Raw genomic sequence first — 25,416 nt, 5'->3', positions numbered from 1 at the left:
GGAGCTATGCTCGGGACAGACAGACAGACAGACAGACAGACAGACACACACCAATAACTAATATAGTGGTCACTTATTTTTTCGTGAACCAATTGAATGGGGTTCCACACTTCCATGAAATTTTCTCCAAATTTTGATCATAATAATAAAAATAATAATAATAATAATAATTTAACAATTCTCCGAAATAATCCGTTCAACACATTTAATGAATGCATTTGTTGCACGTCAGAGAGGACAAGATTGCTCACCAATTCACAGATTTTATTTATTTATTTATTTTCACTCAATGCACTATTTAAACAAACTGTGGGAAACATTGCCATCACTAAATAATATGGACAGTGACCTGATAATTTCAGCAGATTTGTCGTTCTCTGTCACAAGGAACTGAAGGAAATACCTTTGTTCCACGGCACATCGACTCCGTTGGTGGCCATCTTGGGTTTGCCGAGAATGCATTGACCAGTGTCGACGTCACTTCCTGCCTAACTTTCTCAGTGGAGATAATACAAATTCACAAAATCTTTAACATTTAACTAATATTTTTGACTGGAACGTGTTTTTTTTTTGTTTTTTTGATACGTTCGCCTTCCAAGAGCACCAAGATAGGGGGTCAATGCCTCGTCATAAAATGGTGCCTATTTTGAGCTGATAACATCAGGATAAGGTGAAAATTATCTTCTCTGACATGAAGGAGATGCCTACATGACCGAGGAACCAGATCCTGCAGGATTCACATTCATATTTTCCTCTTAAATCACCCTCAAGTAAGCATGTAGAAAATTAACACGAATTACACTTTGATCTCCTGCCTCCGTGATCGCCTCTGCAAACGAGAATTTATTCCCCAAACAAGTTGGCGTGAATTTTCCTTCCATCGAATCACGCCGAAGGTTGTGCGCAAACCCAACATCCTTCTTACCCATTCGAGCCATCCACGCTTCCAAGACGTGCTGGAAATTCTACCACTGTGACTACCACTCCCCTCGAGCTTCATTTCATCCCTGCACAACACACTACTGGCACCCAAGTAAACCTATTCAGTATCCGTGCGCCCCCACCCTTCGTCCAGCCAGCCCACTCGTCCCCCTTTAACACACATCGATTATTTTGGCGGTAGCGCAGTGCCCGAGGAGATCGTTTTTAACGCTGCGTCGGCTGCTGAGCACATTAGCACATTTATGAAGTCGATGGAACGGTGAACAAATTAATATTGGTAACAGCCGGAAAGTTAACCCCATGTTCCATTGATTAAGGCAAATTTAAATTCCTGTCAAGTCCACTTTGCCTTGCCAGCAAATGAGAGTGGCCCTTGTTCATTCCCGTGACAATTCCTACACTTTGTGGCAGACAATCAAGATGGGAGAAAGCGGAAAGGGGGGGGGGGGGAGAGAAAGAGGGATGGATTGGAATGCTGCATGCTGCTGATACCAAAGAGGACACTGAGCACTCATCCCCATGTCTTGCTTCTTCTCACCCGAAATCTCTATCCTAGCAAAGCGGTTTGATGAAAACACACTGCTCGCGGCACTTGTGCTTCTTGATTGGCTTTTCGGGCAGTGTGCCAACAAATGTTGACCCCCTGCCTGCTGCCAACAGCTGCGCAGCTGCCGATGGCTTACGGCCACCAACCATGATGGTCTGGAGCTAAAATGAGCTGCCGGTGTGAACAAATGCACAGCGACATGCCAGGATACAGGGCCGCACAAGCAAAGCAAGACTGAAAATGTACGAAAAAATATCAAGATTACTCTTGCCAGCACAGTGAAGGAGTTGAATCACAGTTTTATGCAGATCTCAGATTGTTTTCCAAACAAAAAGTCTTTTAACGACGCAAAGGTGCAAAGGACAAGGTTCTGTTTTGGTTCGTCATTTCAGTTATTCAATATGCGAGAGAGTCAAGCTGATCATGCTGTTTCACAGGTCATGTTAGAAAAGCATTTTATAAAAGAGAAAATCTTTATTTTGTCTCCTGTCTGGTCGACTGTGGTGCAAAGAATATGTGGTGGGGCTTTCCAAGTGGTCTATAATTCACAAGGACGAAGTATTTACAATAGTCCAAGGCACACTAACATTTTTTGTATACAATAAGTATGTATATATATATATATATATATATATATATATATATATATATATATATATATATATATATATATATATATATGAAAATACAAATAATACTACTACTACTACAAGAAAAAAAACCGAACAATAATAATAATCATAATAATAGAGGCTCATACCCTTGACGGGGCATTCAATGCAAGTTGAGAAACGTTTTGAGGCTAGAAACAGTCTTTGCTGGATCGCCACTCCATGTTTTTGGATTTTCTAATTTGGCCACAGTAATGGCTTGCTCCCGATTTGTGAAAGACTAGCAGGGACCCATGGAACATCCACACAATGTAAAATATGACTTCGGGTCCTAAATTCTCCAACCCCCCTCTCAAACCACGAATAATCAATCCCCCTCCCAAACCTCAAACCCTCAACCTCCCCCTCCCAACTCTGTCCATTCGTTGCTCCCACGCCCCAAACAAAAGTCCTCACCCCCATCCCAATCTTAAGATGTCAATCCCCTCCCCATTTCAAGCCTTGAAACCCACTCCTCACCCCACACCACAACCCCCCCCTCAAAGCTTCAACCTCCCCCTCCCAACTCTGTCCCATGTTTACTCCATCCCCTTCGTACCCCAACTATGTCCTCAACTCCTCGCCCTCCCCACACTCATAAAAGCAAATGGGCATTCCCACATCAAAACATCGGAATATTGAACACTTTTCCCTCCCCTGTCATGCTATCACCGACTACACAGAATCCGCGATTGAAACAACTCCGACATGTCACGTCCCGTCACGGTCACCTGTCCAACTCCCAATCCCACAAGATATGCGGAACCCTGTGGAATTCAAACTGTGAAGTGACCATGAGACCCAAAACCAATTATCTTCTTTCTTATGCATATATATATACACATCGTTAAAAGTAAATAATGACGGATGTTTTCTTTCACGTTGTTGTGAGATTCCCAGACGTCCTCGAACAAAGACCTTTATAATGACATGGGTTTTATGGTCCCTGGTCGAGTCGTTTCAAGAGAAAAGAGTTGGAAAATCGCAAAGGCTTATCTTCACAAGGCCTGTGATGCCTATCAGCTCAAAATCCTTTTAACTGTTGCTTTGGTCATTTTGCACTAAAGGGTAAACTTATAGGGAGGGCATGGCGATTGTGAATAAGACAGCTCTGAAGATGTCTTTGGCTTCGCAGAGCAGCGAGTACCAACATGGTGGCCGTAGCATAGAAATTGTGGGTGGAGTCAGATGAACTGTCCAACCAATGCGTGGAACTTGGACGCACGCACAGCTCCTTTTGTAGTATAGATGTTATACCAATGACCAATTCTGGCAGACGGGTCCTCCGGCTTAATAGCTAACGGATATATTCATGAATCACCCTGCCACTAAAACACCAGGACCGCAGTTTATCGCTGTGTCAGGATTCAAACCCAGGCCAGAGAACAGAGGTGAGTGTGCGCACCTCGAGGCCACACTGACAGCGTCCATATAATTAAGTAAATTAGCAAGAAAACAACGTTTTTTTGTTACAAGCACATATATATATATATATATATATATATATATATATATATATATATATATATATATATATATATATATATATATATATATGCACACAAATACATGTCAGCATATCTTGGACAATTGTGAGCATTTTGTTTGTGGAACGTTTTGAACGCTCTCATAGCATTAGACTCACCATTAGTTCCTCGGGTGCTGGTCTCTGTTTTGACTGCTTTTTCATGCTGATGAAAAAGAAAAAGAAAAGAACGATCATCGAATATTGTGTGTGTGTGTGTGTGTGTGTGTGTGTGTGTGTGTGTGTGTGTGTGTGTGTGTGTGTGTGTGTGTGTGTGTGTGTGTGTGTGTGTATATATGTATATATACCGTATATACACACACAAAGCATGGCTCTGCTGAGAGATAGAAAATGTGGTCCTTGGTACGAAGGAACAAAGCTTTACTTACCATTGAGTAATGAAGTCTTCAAAGGGAGCTGAAAATTGCCCCTGTGGAAGGGCTGGAGGGTCCTGAGGCAGACAAACAGCAGGTTAAAGTGTCTCAGAAAATTAACCCACGTGGCAAGGAATTTCATTACTCCCCCGCACCATTCGAGATCGTTTAAAGACTTAGCTTTTAGAATTTAGAGGATGGAAACGGATTTGACTCTTCCAAGCACATCTCTCTCACCACTTCATAACACCATCGAGGATGATACACACGCGGCGTTTCAAAGTGGATTATTTTTAATCGTTTTAGTTTTCCTTGACAGTTTACAAATACAGGGGACAGGATAAGGTTAGCTCTTATTTTATTAACAAGATTGCTCGGACCTGGACTTAAGACGTGATGGCAGATATCAAAAGTTATGACATCACTTGATGTTCGAAAGAAAAAACTGGAACACTTATAAGAACACAAGAAAATTGAAAGCCTTTCAGTGAAACTGCATTTTTTTGTTTTGTTACGAAGGTAAACAAGGTGTACAGAAAACGAGGCAAAACACTGTTGGTGATACAACAGATGAATGCTGTGCCATTAAATACATGATGCAGGCGTCAAAAGTCTTCTTTTTGGAGGCAAACCAATGTGACCATCCTTCAACTTGTAGGCACACCATTTACAGATATTTGTTGACTTGTGAATCAACCTGGCACGGAAAATATTTGATTGATTTCCAACACAAGGAAAAAAGCAAATGCTTTGCTGCATTTATCGGTTCACAAAACAGATTTAGAGTTTCCAAGTGGTATAGAATAGGAAAAATAAATTAACGGCCAAGTGTTATGGAGGAGGTTGAAAATTGGACAAACAATGTTGTACAATATCGACGTTCGTCAACTTTGTGCATTTACTCTCACATGAACAACTACCCAGTGAGGAAGCTTGGGAGGAGGCTTGGGAAAGGTTAAAGAGCAGTTGTGGTCGGTTAACTACGACTGGTGACATCGGCCAGCCAAGACTAATTTTTCTCTCTGCACAGAAGAGACCGTGGCTTCACTTCCCAGCACAAGAAGTGTTACACTTCCCCTCTGCCGACATTTCCGAGTCGCACCCTCCCAAAAATATCCAGGTGCACACGTACGACCAGATACCAAAAATGTCGTTGCAAGTGGGACCGTTTAGTCGCGATAGCTTGGAGCCCTATGAGATCAGACATGGAATACGGAATATAACGTAGGACATTCATGAAACAGACTTTTTACCCCACACACGCTAAGCGAAAAGTGGGATTAAGCAATTGGTTCACTTCTATGTCTGTCTGTCTGTCTCCAAACGTCATTTCATGATCGAGGAACAACTTGATTTCAATTGAATGATGTATTTTGAACACGAATTGGAACATGAATCAGAAAACAAACCTGCAGTTTAAGAGTACTTTGGTTCTGAATTTTCCCCAATCGCACATGCGCAGACAGGAGGGAGATAATTATTTTCGTATGTCTGTCTGCCTGACAGTTAAACAAAATTGAAAATCATTCCAAACAGGAAACTCACTGTTTTTATGGATGTCAACAACAGGCATGAAGAACGAATGTAACGTGTTAAACGAGTTGGTATAAAAGACACTGCATCAATGGCGGTAAACTTCCGAAATTATTTTTATAAATCCTTTAAAATCCTTATTTTATTTTAAATGAATGATAAACTTGAACATTGTAGAACATAAATCACCTTTTTGGAACCTTCAAAACCCCTTCCGTTTAACAGGACTTGGACAAAATAGCACAGCATTTTATGTCATCGTGACCAATAAAATTTGCCTCTCGTAGACCCCCACCCATGTTTTTGTTTCTCAAGACAGTGCAGGGAAAGGTGTTCTATGAACTCTTTAGTCATTGATCGGATTTAGTCCAACTGCAGTGTTAGAACAAGCATCTTAATGTTACCTTTTGCCAAAATGTGACTGAGTCAGCAAAGGCAATTGTAGAAACACGAAGTTGTTTTGCGGAATAGGATGCTGACAGACCCTTAATCGTGTTGCTACTCCGTGAATCTAATTATCCAGTTCAGCTTTATGCTGTTGGTTAAATAAACTTATCAAAACTAATTGTGACAAAAGGACTCATCGTGCAGGAAGAAATACGAAGGACAGATTGCAAAACAAACCCTTGCTATATATATATTTGATGATTGAACAACCGAAAGCCCCCCCCCCCCCCAAAAAAAGGTAGTGCATTACCTTTGGCACATCATTTGAAATTACAAATACCTTTTGAATAAAATCCATAAGGGTTTGAGAAAATACACAAGAATATGTGATATCTCCAAATGATCTCGTCATAACGACAGGATTTCTCGATACGTAACATGCAATCGAGGATTTGCGACACTACATCAGATTTTAACAATGTCTTGTGGTATGCTGCGAGAAGGAAACTCGTAATATGTATTAAAAAAAAAAAAACTTCGCCATGACATCGTTCAAAAACGACGATACCATTTTCAGTAATTTTACAAGGACGTAAAGGCAGCCATTTTCATCAAACAGATGGTCGAGGGGTATTTTTAAACTGTAATCATTCGGTGTAAATTGTCAAGATCTGATGTTGCGCTAACTCAACAAAAGTGAAATAAAAAACAAACATAAAAAACACGACGCCGAAAGATCATCTGAAAAGATGGGTAAGCAAGTGAGACTTCAATTGCACCAAAATAAAGGAGTTGCAATCGTGAACCATCGCTGCCGGCCATAGCTTTGGGGAAGCACTGTTTCTCTGTAATTAACCCAAGGCAATAGTGCAATTCTCTCGTTACCTAGCTTCCCTTCCCATTATACTCCCAAGTATCCTCTGCTCCCTGCTCTGGCAAGGCTATGAAACTGTCGAGACATACGATCCATCATTGCCCGCTGGGGTGGAGAGGAAGCAAGAAAAACCCAGAGAAGAGAGGGGAAAAAAAAACTGTAGTAAAAAAAAATCAGCACCCAAGGGCAGCTGTTAAAGGAGAGGAGGAGGGAAATGAGGGCAAGTGAGGGAGAGGATGGGGGAAAGGCCAAAGGAGGAGTCGCTTTTGGAAGTAGTTCCGCGCACACCATTATCAATCATGTCGTGCCAAATAAATTGATCGTGAACAAAACGTATTTAAAGTACAGTCATTTATTCCTGTCATAATTACATTTTGGCATTGCCAGTGGATCGTGTGACCCTCTCATCCCTGCTCAGTGGTTTGAGGCAGCTGGGCTGATGAGCCAAAATGGGACGACGTGAGACGGATACTGCCCTCGATATCGGGTCACCGTAACCATTCTTTGCCAATGCAGGGTTGAAACGAGCAGTCAGCCAGGTGTAACCTTCAGCATTACCTCTCATTCCAAAGTGGGGCCTACAAACTAGCATTCAGGTCAACATGGCCTTGAAGCATGAATACTAGAATTTCAAGGCTGGCTAACCGCTGCAAATTAACTGTAAACTCAACGGTTATTCCTTTTTTCCCACTGCCCCTTCTCAAATCGCCCTCCCACTCACGACTCCTCTCCAGCCAATCCACCTACTGCTCATTGAAAAATAAAAGGCTACGAATGATCTATTTTGAGTTGTACCATCCAGATGACATCTTGAAAACGACCCCAGTAGATCCCCTAGATAAAAGCATGAAGCACGGTTCATGTTAACACCCATCACAATACAAGAATCACGTTAACATTAACGACACCGTGCCGCATCCATTTTTATTTGTTTTTGTGCACGGTTTGTGTCTCCTTGAGCTGTGGCTGACTTTGTCAAAGCCCCGGATCTCGTTTTCTAAGTGGAAACGAAAATAAACACGACTCCTTCGATTCAAAAGCATTTTTGGTTCGCAAGCATCCGCTCTCAAAAGCCCCGATTAGATGTTCTGCAAGGCAGAGCCAGCTTGCAACGAATGGCCTGCAGTTGCATTTGTTAGTACAGTCGAAGTCCAAGAAGATAACACCTCGTGTGACTCAACCGTACGTGCATCGACATCTGACCAATCGCACAACGATGGCGAGTATCGCTGATCATCATATACAGACAAGTGCGTATAATGGAATCGATGAACACGCAAACTATAAAATGAACGACAGCACCTATACTTCATCATGCAGCATGTAACATCCCCCAAATGTAAGATTACTCCGTTCTTCTCATGCATCATGAAGAAAGCCACATGTTCACACTTCATTGAGGGAACAAAGACAAAAGCACGATGGCATTCCCAGCTATCCACAGCTTTCAAAAGAAGGTTTTGAGAGACAATAACAAAGATCACAAACGAAAACTGCAGAAGGAAAATAAACTGTCCGCATTACAAGCCAGCCATTTGCAGAAACAAGCAAGTGGTGATGTAGGTAAGCACGCAGGGTCACTAGGGATGAGGTAATTAATAATTAAGGGGTTTTCCTGTAATGGTCTGACCCTGCTGGGCATATCATCCTTCACACAGCAGGGCGATTGTCCGAAGAAACAGAGCATACTGTGCAAGGCAGTCCATCCGAGGTCTTAGTGACGGCTCTTCTTGTCCATCGCGGACGATAACACGACGTGAAGTTAGCTGTGAATGAAGTGTCTGTTGAGCTGTTAGTGAAAAGAAAACTAGAGATCATGTAAGGGAAGTGCTGATAAATGAACAACGCCAAGGATTTCCAGTAATGAATACAGCGAGGCACGGGAAGACGTCACCGACTTCAAGCAGCCTCTCGAGTTGAGGCCTCAAAAGGTTTTATGGCCCCCAAAAAAGGATTTTTTTTTTAACACTGATCTCAGACTCACGGTGGAGCTTGTACTTCAATCACAAGCAGGACAAAGGCATTACAACACATCAGTTTACTTTCACGTGAATCACAGGGATAATCGTAAACAATGGAGAATGCAATTGTAGGGTCCCAGCTTCATGCTCCTTGGGTTTTGTAAGGAAAGTTCAACAGGTCAACAAATACGATGCAAGAAAATAATTTGCAAACACCTTTTAAGTAAATTTTGATCAAATAGTTTCATGATGAACAAATTTGTCATTGTAATGTAATTTAATGCGAAAACAAGCTGAGCAGTCATTGGGGAAATCAAAATTACATCACGGGCCTGTTAGCGGCACAACAAAAGTTTGTTTTGTCGTGATTGTGTTTGCAGAGCAAGACTTACTTCATCCAAGATGAACTGTAGCAGCTGGAGTGGCTGGAGTAACCGGAGTGATGTTGGAGAAGAGAGAGGACATCACCAGGAGATGTCGAGTGGGCGATGCAAAATGGATATGCGATGGATTGGGAGGGAGGGAGAATGGAAGAGGTACGTTAGTTGTTGTAGTCGGCTGGACATTCATCCTTAAGGCCTAAGGCCTAAGTCACATTTGCCACGGCGGCTGTGGGGTCTACAAAATTGATGGCCACTAGCAATTATAGGGCGGCCGCAGTATTTCCACGGTCACACAATGTAGCAGTAACATATGTTTTTATTTTTCGGGGAGCAGCACGGCGTATTTATAAATTGTGGAGACCAAAAATGTGGGGGTGCCGTACGGTCTTTGATTTGATGTCGCATGGTGACCTTAGGGCGTTCCTGCAGTGGCCATAGAATTTTCAAGGCAGATGCAAGGTGCCCGCAAGGCGACCGCAGGGGGGCCCTAAGGCGAACGTGCGGCCAGACGGATGGTAACGAGTGGGTTATTTTTTTGTTTTTTTTTTACCAGTTTTTTTTTTTTCGGCTTATCGAATTGCTTTGGCGAACGTAGAAATCAAAAAAGTTATAACTCCGCGCTATAATTCCACGGCGACCCCTACGGCCTGTAAAATATAGCCAAACGGCGTAGGGCCACCCTGAGGCCACCGCAGAAACTCTGCGGCCGCCGCACGTTTCTGTCAATTCAGAGGGCGTATGGCCGCCGTATCCTCGCCGTAGAGCAAATGTGACTTAGGCCTAACACTGCTCTGTGATGAGCACGTCAGTGGTGCTGAAACAGTGTCTTGGCAAAGGTTATGCTTCGTGGTTTGCCATTGCCTTCCTCGCAGTCAGAGCAGGAATTAAGAATGTGGCCCACCCTGCTCAACATTCATTTGAGGGACGGCGCGCTTTGTGATCCGATTCCCTGCCTGCGAAGCAACAATGCGACAGAAGCTGGGTCGGGAATCAAACCCATCCTATCGGACAGTTGTTGAATTATCAGATACAATTAAAAAAGATGGCAGAGTGCAATGACATATGCCAAACGTGTACCATCACACTTTAAAACTGGACACGCAAAGGTATAACAATGTACACAGAATAATCCACTGGTGCATCCATATAAAATAAAAATATATATCTATATACTATTCCAGCACGTGACCTGAAATGAGCGGTCTTATCAAAATAAAAACCGGACACGAGGCCGGGGCTCAGGGTCTATTGTGTCTGATGAAGCCGGCTGTGCTCTCGCTTTTTTGCTCAAATTAGCGGAGTCGATCGAGTATTTACTTTTGGTTGGAAGCGCCTTCTTCGTCTGTAAAAATGTGTAACCCCAACCGCCCCAATCTTATACATATATATATATATATATATATATATATATATATATATATATATATATATATATATATATATATATATATATATATGATAAGTTCCATCACTGACATATTTATAACCTCATTCTGTTGTTTTTTTTTTTTAACACATCAGTTTTAGAGCACAATGAAAACATTTAATTGCAACAAAAGAGACCTCTTGGTGAGAGATGAAATTTCTAACCTTCCTCTCTCCTCTCTCTCGGCCACAAGGTCTCCCACCCTTTTGGGTACAAGCCTAACCAATCAACTTTCACCACCTGCACCTACCTTTGCTTCAACTCTTATCTACACTCAAGCTGCATTTTCAGACTTGCACGGGCTGATCAAAAACTTCAACAATACGCGAGTTCTTCATGAAAGGTAGAAACCTTCCTTTTCCAAGTAAATAATTCCCATTGACAAGCAAGTAGAGGATGCAATGAATGACCCATGGGTTTCACCTTGCACAACAGTAGGTTCAAAATAATTGAGCCTTCAACATTACTCTGTCATCTGGAGTGAGAAACTGCACTAAGAGTGAGAAACTTTAGAAACTTACCACCAATGAGCCTCGATTCCTCTGAATCTGCAAACAACAACAACAACAAAAATATGTTTGTGGAAGGAATAAGGTGGGAACAGAAAGAAAGAAAGAAAGAAAGAAAGAAAGAAAGAAAGGGGAAAAAATAGAACCTTATCCGACATAAGGGAATGCCATTAAGAAGTCAATAAAAGGCACTTTGCCTGCATAATGATCGCAAAGCACAGCAAAATGCCAAGTCTGCAAATGGAAAGAAGAGAGCAATATGGAAGGTGCGAAACGTTACGACATGCGATATTTCATCAAAGCCAAAGCTCAGCAGAGAAAAGGTGGATTCACTCCCAGTAGGAGGGAGACAGGTCAGGGAAGGTGGGCAATGGAAATGATGGAGAAATTGCGAGCTGGTTATAGTGGAGGTCAAAAGGGCAAGGCTCAAGATGAACAGCACATGAAAAAAAAAAAAAACATAACACAACAAAGGAAAGTAAAGGAAAGAGCTTGCATTGGTTGTAAAGAAGGCGGATTGTAAGAAAAGGAGTCTTGGCAGTGGTGGAGTGGGGGCAGGGAGAAAAAAGGGGGAGGGTGGCGGGGGGAGATCAAGTGAGACAGCACGCAAATTACCCCACAGCTTCAGGCGACGTGCAGGCGTGTGTTAAAACCATTTACATAATGAAAACACACAAAATGGTAATAGCCTCCCCACACGCCTCACCGCAGTGGGAGGAGGGAAGGACAGTGTTTGGGAGCGATGCGGGGGCAAAGGGGACATGGTTAAGGAATGGCACAAGGACAGCGAGCTAGATTGGGGCATTTGTGGAACCCAAAAAACATTATCGGTGCTTTACACGAATAAAGTACTACAATGGACGCGTTTCAATTGTTCACTAGGAAACAGGCAAGCTGTATTGTCTTGCAAACTATCGCGGCATTGCAAACTTTACATTCGTTCACACAGCCAGACAGCTAAGAGCATGCCCAGGAACGGTGAAACGTGGACAGACGGACACAGACGGACAGACACTTACACCAATTATGAACATAGCATGCCTGATTAAAAAGCAAGATTGAATCAGGAAATTGTGATGAGAGTCGGTGTAGCACATCCAGAAAAAAAAAAGAAAAAAAAGAAAAGGACTGAAGACATGCAGACAAAAGGAAAAGCGACAAATTAATTGTACAGTGTTGGACAATCAAATCAGTAACGGACGACAGACAGAAAGCGACAGACATAGCCGATATGACAAAAACGTTTTGTTTGTTGTTTGGATTCTGTGCCTGCCGAACATATTTTATCCTTGCAGGTGACTGTCCACCTGCACCTTGAGGAACAGTGGACAAGCAAATGTGGTGAACGTGGGAGAGAGGGCATGAAGAATGTAGCAGTCAAGAAAAGCAAAAGCACCAACAGATAAACAAAACGAAGGAAGGCACTCCGACGAGAACAGAAATTTCTGAGCCAAGAGTGGAGCAAAATATCACATATAAATCAGGGTTTCCACACGACCAATACTATACCTGGGTGTACGGGAACCTCCCAAGAGCCAACTAATGAAAAGGAAGGAGGGAGAAAGAAATGATTAAGGAATACTTAAGTAATCCAGACATCAAAATCTTTCCATCCATATTTAATGACATTCTCACAGACAATAGCAAGTGCTCAGTGGCACCAGACAATGAGCGTTTCAAGTCTCAACATCACCTCTTCATCCCTGACTCCAGGTTTGTGGCAAACTATTATGGAGACACCAAGTGTTGCCATTAGTAACGTGTTACCCTCGCTCTGTGTCAGCGGAGCACCAAATCATGCCGGCGACATCTGAAATATGTCGGCACACTTGCTGCGGCAGATGGCTGTATGTTTCGACATCTCCCTACTGCTCCTCAAATTCCACTGTCGCCCCAAGGATACTCAGCTGTTCTCATTTCCAAACCCTATGGTGACAGTCTCTCAGTCTTATCGGCCTGGATTGGCTGTCGAAAACGTGGATGCCCAAAATATAGCATTTGACATTTGGCCAAGAACGTACGGTCACATAATGGTGAACTAAAGTCCAGAAGACATTGCGGTTCATGCAGTGAAATGTGAAGTGGACCAACTGCTCCTATACTGAACTGAGAACTGCATCACTCTTACAATCTGCATTTGTGAGTGGGAGGAGAGCACAGTTAGTAGTGGGTCGGGCGATTGCCATCGAGCTGTTTAGTTATGCTTCGATCCATGGAGAGGTTGTGTTGGACTAAAACTGCTATTTGGATGCAGTGCCAGCAGGAGGCAATGCATCTCGGACATCCTCTTTTGTATGGGGCTGCATCGTTAGCTATAAATGGTGTGAGTGTGTGTGTGTGTGTATGTGTGGTGTGTAAGAGGACAGACAAGAATGAGAGGGGGGGTGGGGGTCCAGACCATCTTTCCTCCTTTTTTTAAAGCAAAAACAATGAGACTAATAGGAAATATTCAAGGATGATAGCCATATAATGACCTGGACCACCCTCTCCACCAACCCCCCCACCCCCCAAAAAAACTCTTTTCTTCCACATCTTTTCTAAATTTTCAATCCACAAATGGTCGACCGTACATCTGCATTCAGCTTGTAAATGTTGAAGATCCCACAGTATCTTTCAGAAAAAGCATGCGATGGTATGTGGATTACCCTGATAAAATTGCCTGATTAAATCAAGTCAACCTTTCAGCAGTACAAGCAGCGAGATGGAAGCACTGGAGTTTTGATACGCCACAGTCATAATGAGCCAAATGACTTCCTCCTGTGTCGACGATTCCCTGTGTTAGTGTATTCTTTGGATGAACAACTCATCTCGAATGAAAGCGTGTACAGCGAGAATGAAGGAGGTTTTATGCGATCAACAACATCTGCATTTTCAGTTCACAGAAACGCCAAATCCAATCGCATCAAGGACTCACAGAGGCCAGGCTGTAGATTACAAATAGTAAATGATCCTGCAGTGACCTCGACAATTCATTACTTACTTGTTTACAATTTGATACTTTGACAATGATCATGTGAATCTCAAGGACCAATACAACCCTACTAGAACATAAAAGCTTCGTAGTTAATGAAAACCACCTTGTTCAGTCTTATGAAATGCTTTTTGAATCTTAAATATATCAACTGCAGTCTTTTGCAGGCCTTTAGCCTGACCATTAGCCCAACTCCTAAACTGACAATATCTCCAAACTGGCCTCAAGGGCCAGACATCACCTCGGAATATTCCATAAAAGAAAGGCTTCCTTTGGCTATTCTGAGCTATTAATTGTGTACAAAGGGCCCACCTGCAGGGCCATGGAGTATGGATCCCCACTGTGGTCTAGTGATGCTGTATCCCATCTTGTACTCATGGGAACAATAAGGTTTCGGAACCAAAGAGTCACTGGTGTTTTTGGTCTGCTTCCATCTCACTATCGAGAGATTAGCATCCTTGGGTTCTTTTACTACTTCTTATCCAGCCAGTCTTGCTTGTTTAAATTTCTGGCGTCAAAACTCTCTTCAGCCCAACCAGAACACAGTACACACCCTGCCTTCCTAAAGTATTCACACCCCTCGACGTTTGCCACATTTTGTTGTTTGTTGTGTTACAGCCTGAATTAAAAATGGAGAAAATTGAGATATTTTTGTCACCAATCTACACAAAATACCCCATATCATGTCAAAGTGAAAACGTATTTTTCGAATTTTTTTTTGCAAATTAACGAAAAATTAAAAGCTGAAATGTCTCGAGTCAATAAGTGCTCAACCCCTTTGCTCAGACACTCCAAATAGAGCTCAGGTGCATCCAATTTCCTTTGATCATCTTTGAGATGTCTCCACAACTTGATTGGAGTCCACCTGTGGCCAATTCAATTGAATTATATATATATATATATATATATATATATATATATATATATATATATATATATATATATATATATATATATATATATATATATATATATATATATATAGTCACACAGTTGACAGTGCATGTCAGAGCAGAAACTCCACCATGAAGTCCAAGGAACTGTTTGTGGAACTCAGAGATAGAATTGTCCATAGGACTCAGAGTTCAGGGGAAGGGTATAAAACAATTGCTAAAGTGTTGAAAGTTTCCAAGAGCACAGTGAGCTCCATCATTAGGAAATGGAAAGAATTTGGAACTACCCAGAATCTTCCTAAAGCTGGCTGTCCAACCAAACTGAGAAGAACCTTGGTCAGGGAGGCGATCAAGAACCCAATGACCACTCTCACAGAGCTACAGAGTTCCTTGGCTGAGATGGACGAACCTGTCGGAAGGATAACAGTCTCTGCAGCACTTCACAAATCCAGGCTTTGTGGGAGAGTGATCAGACGGAAGCCATTCCTGAGAAAAAAAGACACATGACAGCACGCCTAGAGTTTGCAAAAAAGCATGTGAAAGACTCTAAGAGCATGAAGCAAAAGATTCTGTGGTTTGATGAGACAAAAATTGAACTCTTTGGCCTGAATGCAAAGCGCTATGTCTGGTGGAAACTTAGCACAGGTCATCACCCATCTAACACCATCCCGACTGTGAAGCCTGGGGATGTTTTTTAGCAGCAGGTACTGGGAGACTTGCAAGGAGAGAGGGAACAATGAATGGAGCCAAGTGCAGGCAAATCTTTGAGGAGAACCTGCTTGAGTCAGCCATGAATCTGAAACTGGGTAGGAGATTGACATTACAGCACGACAATGATTCCAAGCATACAGCCAAAGTGACACTGGAATGGCTTCAGAACAAGAATGTGAAAGTCCTTGAGTGGCCCAGCCAAAGGCCAGAATTGAATCCCATTGAGAATCTGTGGAAAGACTTCAAGATTGCTGTTCACCGACACTCCCCGTCCAACTTGACAGAGTTTGAGCAAATCTGCAAGGAAGAATAGGAGAAAATCCCCCAATCCAGATGTGCAAAGCGAATACAGACATACCCAAGAGGACTCGAAGATATAATCACTGCCGAAGGCGCTTCTACAAAGTATTGAATCAGAGGGTTACATACTTATTGATGTTAGACATTTCAGCTGTTCATTTTTAGCTCACATGGACTTTAGTCAGGTGAGCATATGCGGAGGTGAGTGAGTCAGTCAGTCCATAAATATTTCAATCATTATCACTTGAACCAAACACATGCTTTTGATTAAACTTGGCCACAAGCTTCAAATCTGATGACTCGCAGAGGTGTACTGACTGCATCAAAATCTGTGCTCATTACAGAGGTATACGGGGTTTTTTTTTGACCCCTCCTCCAAATAAAAATTTCGATATTTGCTCTCTTATTCAAAACTACACACAAAATTTCGATGAAACTTGACCCGGCACGCATCTTCATCACCCGTAATGGACTGTACCAAAGTGTATCAATCACATCAAAATCTGAAAATCTGCACTCGTTAGTGGGTCTATGGAGGTTGGGGGTGGTGGGGGGGGGGTTACCCCCCATAATAGGTATTTGTTGTCTCCTCTGAAACTACACATACAATTTTGATGAAACTTGACCACAACATTCATCACCCATGATGGACCAAAGTCTGTTCAGGGCATTAAAAAAAAAAACATCAGGGTCTCAGGGGGTCTGCGGAGGGTTTGAGTGACTGTTGCTCCTGGTCCAAGTGAGCTTCAGGACGCACAGTCCTATTTTTAATCAAGTTGTAAAAATTTCTCAAAACGTGTTTTCACTTTGTCATCCAGGGGTATTTTGTGCAGATCGGTGACAATTTTTTTATTTATTTATCCATTATATATTCAGGCTGTAACACAACAAAATGTGACAAAAGTCGAGGGGTGTGAATACTGTCGTGTCCACACCAATTAACACCGATGCTGGACGGATGGACCAAAATTGGCTTTAAAGGCACTGTGTTCAATTATACTCTATATATCATCCTGTTTCCCAATGTTGCCCAAATGAGCCTAAATCAATGGCAAAATGGATGGAAAGTGGATGGTTGAAACACGCTTTCTTGACTTTTAAATGATCTATTTTCATGTTGAAAAGCAGAGGGAAGAGGGTTGACAAGACACCATCATAAACGGAAAAAAAAGCAAGCGAGTCAAAAGACACAAATAGGATAATGGGGATACACAAACTTAGATACAATGGATGAGAAATAAAAGCTCAAATCCTAACCCACTCGGCACCATAGATCACATTTATACGACAACACAATAATGGAGGCGGACTTCCCTTTGTCTCTACGATGTGCAAGGTGGATTCAGGACTCAATTATATGCGCTTTCGAGACCAGGAGAGAGATGAGAGACAGTAACGTTGGTGCCCAGATGAAGTAAAATGGCCATGAGCAGGGAACGTGATGAGTAGGCCTTCAAATTGGCCACACAATCCCCTTTTGTCCTTTTTCCTCGAGCCCCCCCCCCGCCCCAAGACACAGGGTGATCACAGCTTGGATTGATCCCACACGAGGCTTCTCCTCCAAGTGAGGTCTCCGCCATCCTTTCCACACTTGATTCTCTGTTCTCTCCTGGTAGACTCAGTTCTCATCCTCATGGACTCTTGAGCCCTCATAAGCCTCTCCTTGTCCTATCCTCTCTCATGGACTCCCTGGTACACTCTCCAGTCCCGACTTTCATGCATCGAGTTCTCTCTTGGTCAACTCACGGTCAACCCAGTCCTCTTCTACATGAGTATCTCCTGTTCTTCTCCTCATGGACTGAGTTCTCCCTTCTTCCCCTGCATCTTGTTCATCTGTTTTGTCTATATCCACTTGTTCCTGATGTCCTATTTCCGAAGTGTTGACCATCCAGCAAATTTATGATTCACAGCATGCGAGAGTATGACATGTATACGTGTATTTGCACATATATGGGTATGTACAAATGGACATGTTATCAGATGTTGAAGTACGTACAGTGAACCGAGTGTTGACATATGTATAGGGAAGGGAAATGCGTACCCAGCGTAAGGCATTGACATGTGTACCAGGAATCAGGAGTCAACGCATGTGCCAGGCATCAAGCATTGAGTGCTCGGTGGGCATCAGGTGTCGATTTACATGCCAGGCACCTGCATGTGCAACGGCCATGCTCCAGGTGGACATGCACGCATCACACCTTGCCTCCACACAAAGGATGCGTGATGGGCCTCCATGTGAGCGATGCGTGCCGGGCCTCCATGTGAGCGATGCGTGCCGGGCCTCCATGTGAGCGATGCGTGCCGGGCCTCCATGTGAGCGATGCGTGCCGGGCCTCCATGTGAGCGATGCGTGCCGGGCCTCCATATGAGCGATGCGTGCCGGGCCTCCATGTGAGCGATGCGTGCCAGGCCTCCATGTGAGCGATGCGTGCCGGGCCTCCATGTGAGCGATGCGTGCCGGGCCTCCATGTGAGCGATGCGTGCCGGGCCTCCATGTGAGCGATGCGTGCCGGGCCTCCATGTGAGCGATGCGTGCTGGGCCTCCATGTGAGCGATGCACGCCGGGCCTCCATGTGAGCGATGCATGCCGGGCCTCCATGTGAGCGATGCGTGCCGGGCCTCCATGTGAGCGATGCATGCCGGGCCTCCATGTGAGCGATGCGTGCCGGGCCTCCATGTGAGCGATGCGTGCCGGGCCTCCATATGAGCGATGCGTGCCGGGCCTCCATGTGAGCGATGCGTGCCGGGCCTCCATGTGAGCGATGCGTGCTGGGCCTCCATGTGAGCGATGCGTGCTGGGCCTCCATGTGAGCGATGCGTGCTGGGCCTCCATGTGAGCGATGCGTGCCGGGCCTCCATGTGAGCGATGCGTGCCGGGCCTCCATGTGAGCGATGCGTGCCGGGCCTCCATGTGAGCGATGCGTGCCGGGCCTCCATGTGAGCGATGCGTGCTGGGCCTCCATGTGAGCGATGCGTGCCGGGCCTCCATGTGAGCGATGCGTGCCGGGCCTCCATGTGAGCGATGCGTGCCGGGCCTCCATGTGAGCGATGCGTGCCGGGCCTCCATGTAAGCGATGCGTGCCAGGCCTCCACGTGAGTTAAAAATTAAAAATGCATCGATGTTTCACCAAAAGAAGACAGATTATTATAAAATATAGAATTAGCACTAATCCATTTTTAACATATGGGGATTCTTTCCCATGCCGGAAGTAGAGAAACAAGGGAGAGATGATTGCACAATGATATTTTCGGAGGTCATCTCTGATTATACCTCCTCTTCTCCTGTCTTGCGCACTTTCAGCTGACACCCCCAACTCCATCCCTCAGCTCCAAACTACTGGCCCAGCTACTGCATAGTCCAGTAAATTTAGCCCCAGAATGGCTGAACCTGAAACAAATTGCAATAATTTTTTTTACTGCTGGATCTTGTTCAGGGGGTCACTCTGAATGTCCCAATATAAAATAGGACAAAATAGGACCACCGGAAGTGCCCTAATTTGCATAAATTAAAAATGGCCGCCATTGAGCACTTGGGGGGCTGATATCTCCGAAACGGTGCGTTTTAGACCCCATAAATGTATTATTAGCAGATAGGAAAGTGACCCCAAGGAATCCAAACATGTAGTCAAAATTTGTATATGACGTCATATATGTCAGAAATGACATCATAGGCATCATATATGACGTCATAGGTGTCAAACAAATTCAAATCAAATTCAAAAGAGTTTATTTTCCCTTATCATATAGTATACATCGGGATTGACAAATAAACTATGCAACACAACATGGAACACAACAACCCCCCCCCCCATCAGGGTAACCTACACCAGCACATTTCACCTAAGGTAAATGGACTCAACGGTCAGGTGACTCTTTGTTCAGGTGATCATGAGTGTATCCGTACAATATATCAGATTTATGCGGCTATTTTTACACTGTGGGCATGACTGATTTCATTTTGCATGCTTTGTGTAGTGACTGCTGTCGAGTGTGCTGTGTATATGGTGTTTGGTTCAGATTGTTTGTGTGGGCTATTAGACGTTGTATGTACGCGCATAGCATTAGGTAAACTAGTTGACTGATTTTCGTGGAATTTAGCATGGCTTTGACAATATCCTAAAAACTAATTTTCCATCCACAGGGCGACATCTACACCATGGATGACACAAAATGTGCCATGTGCGAGAAACAGCTTGATGATGGCCGACAAACGTTTACTTTGACAGAGAAGGGTGCCCATCGTGTGAGGGAAGCTGCAAAATCAAGAGGAGTTGCCATCAACGTGATGGTGGGGCAGAAGTTCCACTCTGAATGCAGACTTGACTTTTGCAACAAGAAATCTATACAGTTTTCGTTAAAACGAAAGTTTCGGGAGGAGCCAGAGCCGCCAAGTCGCCGTTCTATTGAACCCATATTTAACTTTTTGGAACACTGCTTCCTTTGTGGGATGTCAGCAGACACCAACTCTGATGATTCTTACCCTGTTCGAACGTGGGACTTCCAGAGGTCTATCTTTAAAGCATGCGACCAAAGGCCCTCAAACGATCCTTGGGCAGAGAAAGTTAGGGAACGTTTGGCATCTTCCATTGACCTTCACGCGGCAGATCCCATTTACCACATAGTTTGTAGTGTAAACTTCAGAACAAGGAAGCAAATACCATTCTGTTACAGAAGTGACACCAGCAGCATTATTCCATCGACTAAGCTAGAGAGGCGGACAAACATTCAACGACAAGAGGCATTCCTGCAGGTCATCACTGACCTACAGGAAAATGACTATGAACAAACCACAGTCACTGATCTTGTTGATGAAATGTCAAAGGTATGTGAAGACCCATACTCTCCAATGTATATGCGTGTAAAGTTGTTTGAACATTTTGGAGAGCGGGTTGTGATCACGAACATAAATGGCAGACCGAACATTGTGACATTCAGGAAAGTTCAAGCGCAGATCCTCCAGGAATTTTATGACACTCCTAAAATGGACAATGAAGCTGATGAGAAGCGACGAATTATCAAGACTGCAGGTGAACTCATGAAATCGGACATTAAAGTGCAGGACACTTCCAAATCAACATACCCAGACCCAGTTCAACTGAGGTCTATTGATCTTAACTTGAAATACTTGCCAGAATCACTTCAGCTTATTTTGTCTGGTCTTTTCCCAGGTGCAAATGGCCTGAAGGTTGCCACAATAGGCCATTGTATCATGCAAGCTACTCGGCCTCGAACCGTCCTTGCGCCCATCCCATTTGGGCTAAATGTCCAACTGCACCATTTGTATGGTTCTAGATTTTTGATAGACAGTCTTTATGCTCATGGCTTATGCTTATCCTATGATGAGGTTTTGCGCTTCTCCAAGTCTGCAGCCAGGTCAAGTGATACGACCTACCCAATATCAGGTCACTTTGGCCACTACATTGCCGACAATGTAGACCACAACCTCCGCACCTTAGATGGCCATGGTACATTCCATGGTATGGGAATAGTGGTAGCTTGTACACCAGAAGTACTAAGTCAGAAGCCAGTACCACGATTCTTCGCCTATTCAGATGATGGGGTCCCGGCAGCTAAGATTGCCATCCATTATTACAACAGGTTTCTTGGGAAAAAGTCGTCATTACTTTCCCAGAAACTGCCTGATTTAATTGTCAACGATCTTACCTCCAACCTAAATCTTCTCTGGAAGATTTCCTTGCCCCTTTATCCCAGTAGACCAGGGTGGTCAGGAACGATGCAAGCTATATGCAAGGGTGAACATCCAGGTAAATCATCCGTACACTTCCTTCCGATGATAGACTTAGACCCCACCAACATGTCCTGCGTTTACTCTACATTGCTGTTTGCTGTCGAGGAAAACAGGAAACACAGTACCATTCCTAGTCTGACATTTGATCAACCATTGTGGTTGAAAGCGTGGACGATCATTCATGATGAGGACAAATCTAGCAAACTGAAGAAAGTAGTCCTCAAGTTAGGAGGTTTTCACCTCATGATGAGTTATCTTGGATCCATTGGACCCCTCATGAATGCCTCAGGACTTCGGGAAGCACTTGAATTAGTTTATGCCGAAAATGCAGTCAACTACATACTGAATGGCAAGGCCTATGCTCGGGCTATATGGGGGCATACACTGATTTATGCAGTTCTGAATTCAATGATTCTGTGTGAAGCATATGATTTCATGTCCCACGAAAACGAAGAGTCAAATATGATAACATTGAGTGAAAGAGATGATGTCCACCCAGATCTCAAAGAGGCAGGTCAGCTATACGATGGTCTACTTGCGGATGATATTCAAGCGAAAGAAGCATGCATGTCGTGACGTCTTGAAGAGAATAAGCCAGGTCCTGCAGAAACACACGTCAAGGATCGCTGAGTTCCCGATGGGCCAACTGTGGCTACAGTACATGTCGATGGTCGAGCTCCTCTCCAGTTTCTGAAGGCAGAACGAACAGGCGATTTTGACCTCCACTTGTCCTCACTGCGGAAGATGTTGCCACACCTTGCTGCCGCAGGACATTCGCACTACACGAAGTCCGGCCATGTTTACCTGACAGACATGCTCAACTTGGAGAACACTAGCCCGGATGTTCACCATCAGTTCCGCTCTGGAAAATTTGTCATTCGAAGAACTGACAGGTTCTGGGCGGGTCTTTCTTCTGACCTTGTAATTGAACAAGTCTTAATGCGGACTCTGAAGTCATCTGGTGGATTGACCCGTGGTCGTGGCATGGAGGAAACTCAGAGGACACGATGGTTGTTAGCTGTGCCTGCATGTGCATCTGTAAATCAGAGCATGCAAAATCTAACAGGGACCCATTATTGCACCAGCGAGCAGCACAAAGAGATGTCGTCGTCGAGAAAAGCCCAGGACTGCAAAGACAACGACACAATCTCAAAATTCCTTCAAGACCGAAATCCACTTGTCCAGTCAGACAACCTCACGAACATTGCAACTGGAGTCGTCGCACACAGTTCAGCAAACCCACATAAAGCAGAAGTTGGTTCAGCTATTCTACAGAAGATGTGCGGCCAGAATATGTTCGAGTATTCATTTAAGAAGGCAGACACCGCCAAAATAATGGGTCAGAAGGTGGTCTCTGCAGGCAATGAAACCATTGCTGTACCAGTTGATCCACAACTGCTGTTCCAGCGCCTGCTCCTTGTTGCGAACAGTGAACCAAACAGATTTGAAGGGCCTGTTCAAGCACGAACTCTGAAGCTACCCTGCGTCCTTGTTTGATGCCCACGGAGTTATGCGAGAAGCGAATAAGCCACAACTTGCCGACCCACTTGAGAGCTGTGCACCAACAGCAGTTGGAGGAGATGCACCATAGTGCATCCCTGAGTACTACATACTAGATGGCGGATCTCTCCTTTACAGAATACCTTGGAAGAAAGATGACACCTACGAGGAAATCTGTGATCACTACATCACCCATGTCCAAAAGCACTACAAAAATGCCATTGTAGTATTTGACGGATACGCCGAAGGCCCTTCCACCAAAGATGTTACCCATCAGAGGAGAACGAAGGGAGCTGTTGGTCCACGAGTTTCTTTTTCCCCCCCAAATGCCACTAACTACAAAAAAGGAACACTTTCGAGCAAATGCTGAGAACAAGCAGTGCTTTATACATTTGCTGATGGAAAAGATGGGTGAAAACGGCATCAAGACCCTAAGCGCAGATGGTGATGCTGATGTCTTGATTGTGAAAACGGCTGTAAGGTGTTCAACGTCTGCTTGTACGCAACTAATAGGAGAAGATACAGATCTTCTTGCACTGTTGTGTTTCTATTGCGGTGATGATTGCAAAGGACTCGTCTTCAGATCAGAACGCAAGTGTGGGGAGAAGGAGGTGAAGAGGAGAGTCTGGGACATGGTTTGCCTCAAGAAGCAGTTGGGGAAAGAATTGTGTAGTCTCTTGCCAGTGATCCATGCCATTGCTGGATGCGACACAACATCCAGGATATTTGGGATAGGGAAAGGAGCGCCCGTGAAGAAATCCCAAAATCATCATGAGTTTAAGTCGCAAATTCTAAAGTTGGCTCAAGAAGGGTTGGGGTAGAGGACGTAGATAAAGCAGGAGAGAGTGCTCTTGTCTTTCTATGTGGTGGAAAGATGGAAGAAAGCCTGGATGACCTGAGAGCCAGGAAGTTCTCGGAAAAGTTGGCTACCAGTGCTCGCAGTGTCCAAGTACAGACGCTCCCTCCAACATCCAACGCAGCAAGATATCACTTACAGAGGGTTTACTATCAAGCCCAGGTTTGGATGGGGAAAGAAGAACTGAAGCCAACGGATTGGGGGTGGCATTTGCCAGATGGTCGAATGCCGCCAAGCAAGATGGACTTGCTTCCTGAACCGGAATATCTGTTGAAAATAATCCGGTGCCAATGCAAGGGTGATTGTGACACCCTATGTTACAGCTGTCGGAAAAATGGCTTAGAGTGTTCACCATCATGCACGGGATGCAAAGGGACATCATGCACTCATAAGGGGGATGCTGCCACCGATATTGATTCAGACTAAGTAAAACCTCATCATGTGAATAAGCCAGGACATGTATAGGACAGACTCTGTGGAGGTATACATTTGAATTTGAAAATGTACAAGGCATAGCTCATGGAACACATTTCAGACTAGGATATTTCCAAAGAACGTCATACATATACTTCCTCCAAAAACATTGAGGAAAACATAAATTTAACATAAATTACATCAATGACGTCATCAATGACGTCATTTCTGACATATATGACGTCATATACAAATTTTGACGACATATTTGGATTCCTTGGGGTCACTCTCCTATCTGCTAATAACACATTTATGGGGTCTAAAACGCACTGTTTCGGAGATATCAGCCCCCCCAAGTGCTCAATGGTGGCCATTTTGAATTTATGCAAATTAGGGCACTTCCGGTGGTCCTATTTTGTCCTATTTTATATTGGGACATTCAGAGTGACCCCCTGAACAAGATCCAGCAATAAAAAAAACTATTGCAATTTGTTTCAGGTTATAGTGTAATTCCACTGGACTAGCAGGGCACATGCAGTGTACTCGTGGGTGCAAACTCCCAAAATTCAGATCACTGATTGCTTACCTCCACTCTTTTGTTCCTCTTTTCTCCCATTTCTGGACTCACCTTTTGGAGGTTGTAAAATCCCACTCATCCTTCTCGGGCCGAAAATCTGTTGGCACACTGCAATCTCATGTCATCCCCCATCCATACTTAGGATCTTTCTTTCAGTCGTTAACCCTATCTGATTCAACCTTCCTACTTGTATGTTTCTACATTTCCTGTTCTCTTCTTTATCCTCTTTTCCTGTTCGTTAATTCTCTTGATTGTTGCGTCCACCTGTGGCACGACTGTCGCACTGACAGTACGTTGCCCATGTTCTCTTTGACATCATGCTCTTCCATGAGCT

General features: G+C 44.0%; 1 protein-coding gene across 4 annotated transcripts in view; it reads right to left on the bottom strand.

The window, feature by feature from the left end:
• The window catches only part of MAP2K5 (mitogen-activated protein kinase kinase 5), a 307,732-nt gene that overhangs the window by 13,780 nt on the left and 268,536 nt on the right, over positions 1-25,416 (bottom strand). For 3 of the 4 annotated variants that reach the window (XM_085849333.1, XM_085849334.1, XM_085849336.1), the window contains 5 exons: positions 12,621-12,650; positions 11,124-11,150; positions 9,186-9,218; positions 4,054-4,115; positions 3,785-3,830 (listed from right to left, as the gene is read on the bottom strand). In XM_085849333.1, the coding sequence (XP_085705459.1) occupies positions 3,785-3,830; positions 4,054-4,115; positions 9,186-9,218; positions 11,124-11,150; positions 12,621-12,650 (198 nt within the window). Of the gene's footprint in view, positions 1-3,784; positions 3,831-4,053; positions 4,116-9,185; positions 9,219-11,123; positions 11,151-12,620; positions 12,651-15,384; positions 15,462-25,416 lie in introns of all 4 variants that reach the window. The other variant, XM_085849335.1, reaches the window with a different exon arrangement.

The sequence above is a fragment of the Eptatretus burgeri genome, chromosome 12, assembly GCF_056783735.1.
Source record: "Eptatretus burgeri isolate ZD-2024b chromosome 12, Ebu_testis_v1, whole genome shotgun sequence".
NCBI lineage: Eukaryota > Metazoa > Chordata > Myxini > Myxiniformes > Myxinidae > Eptatretus > Eptatretus burgeri.
Note: the sequence above shows the minus strand (reverse complement) of the source record. Positions and strands in the feature narration are given on the sequence as shown.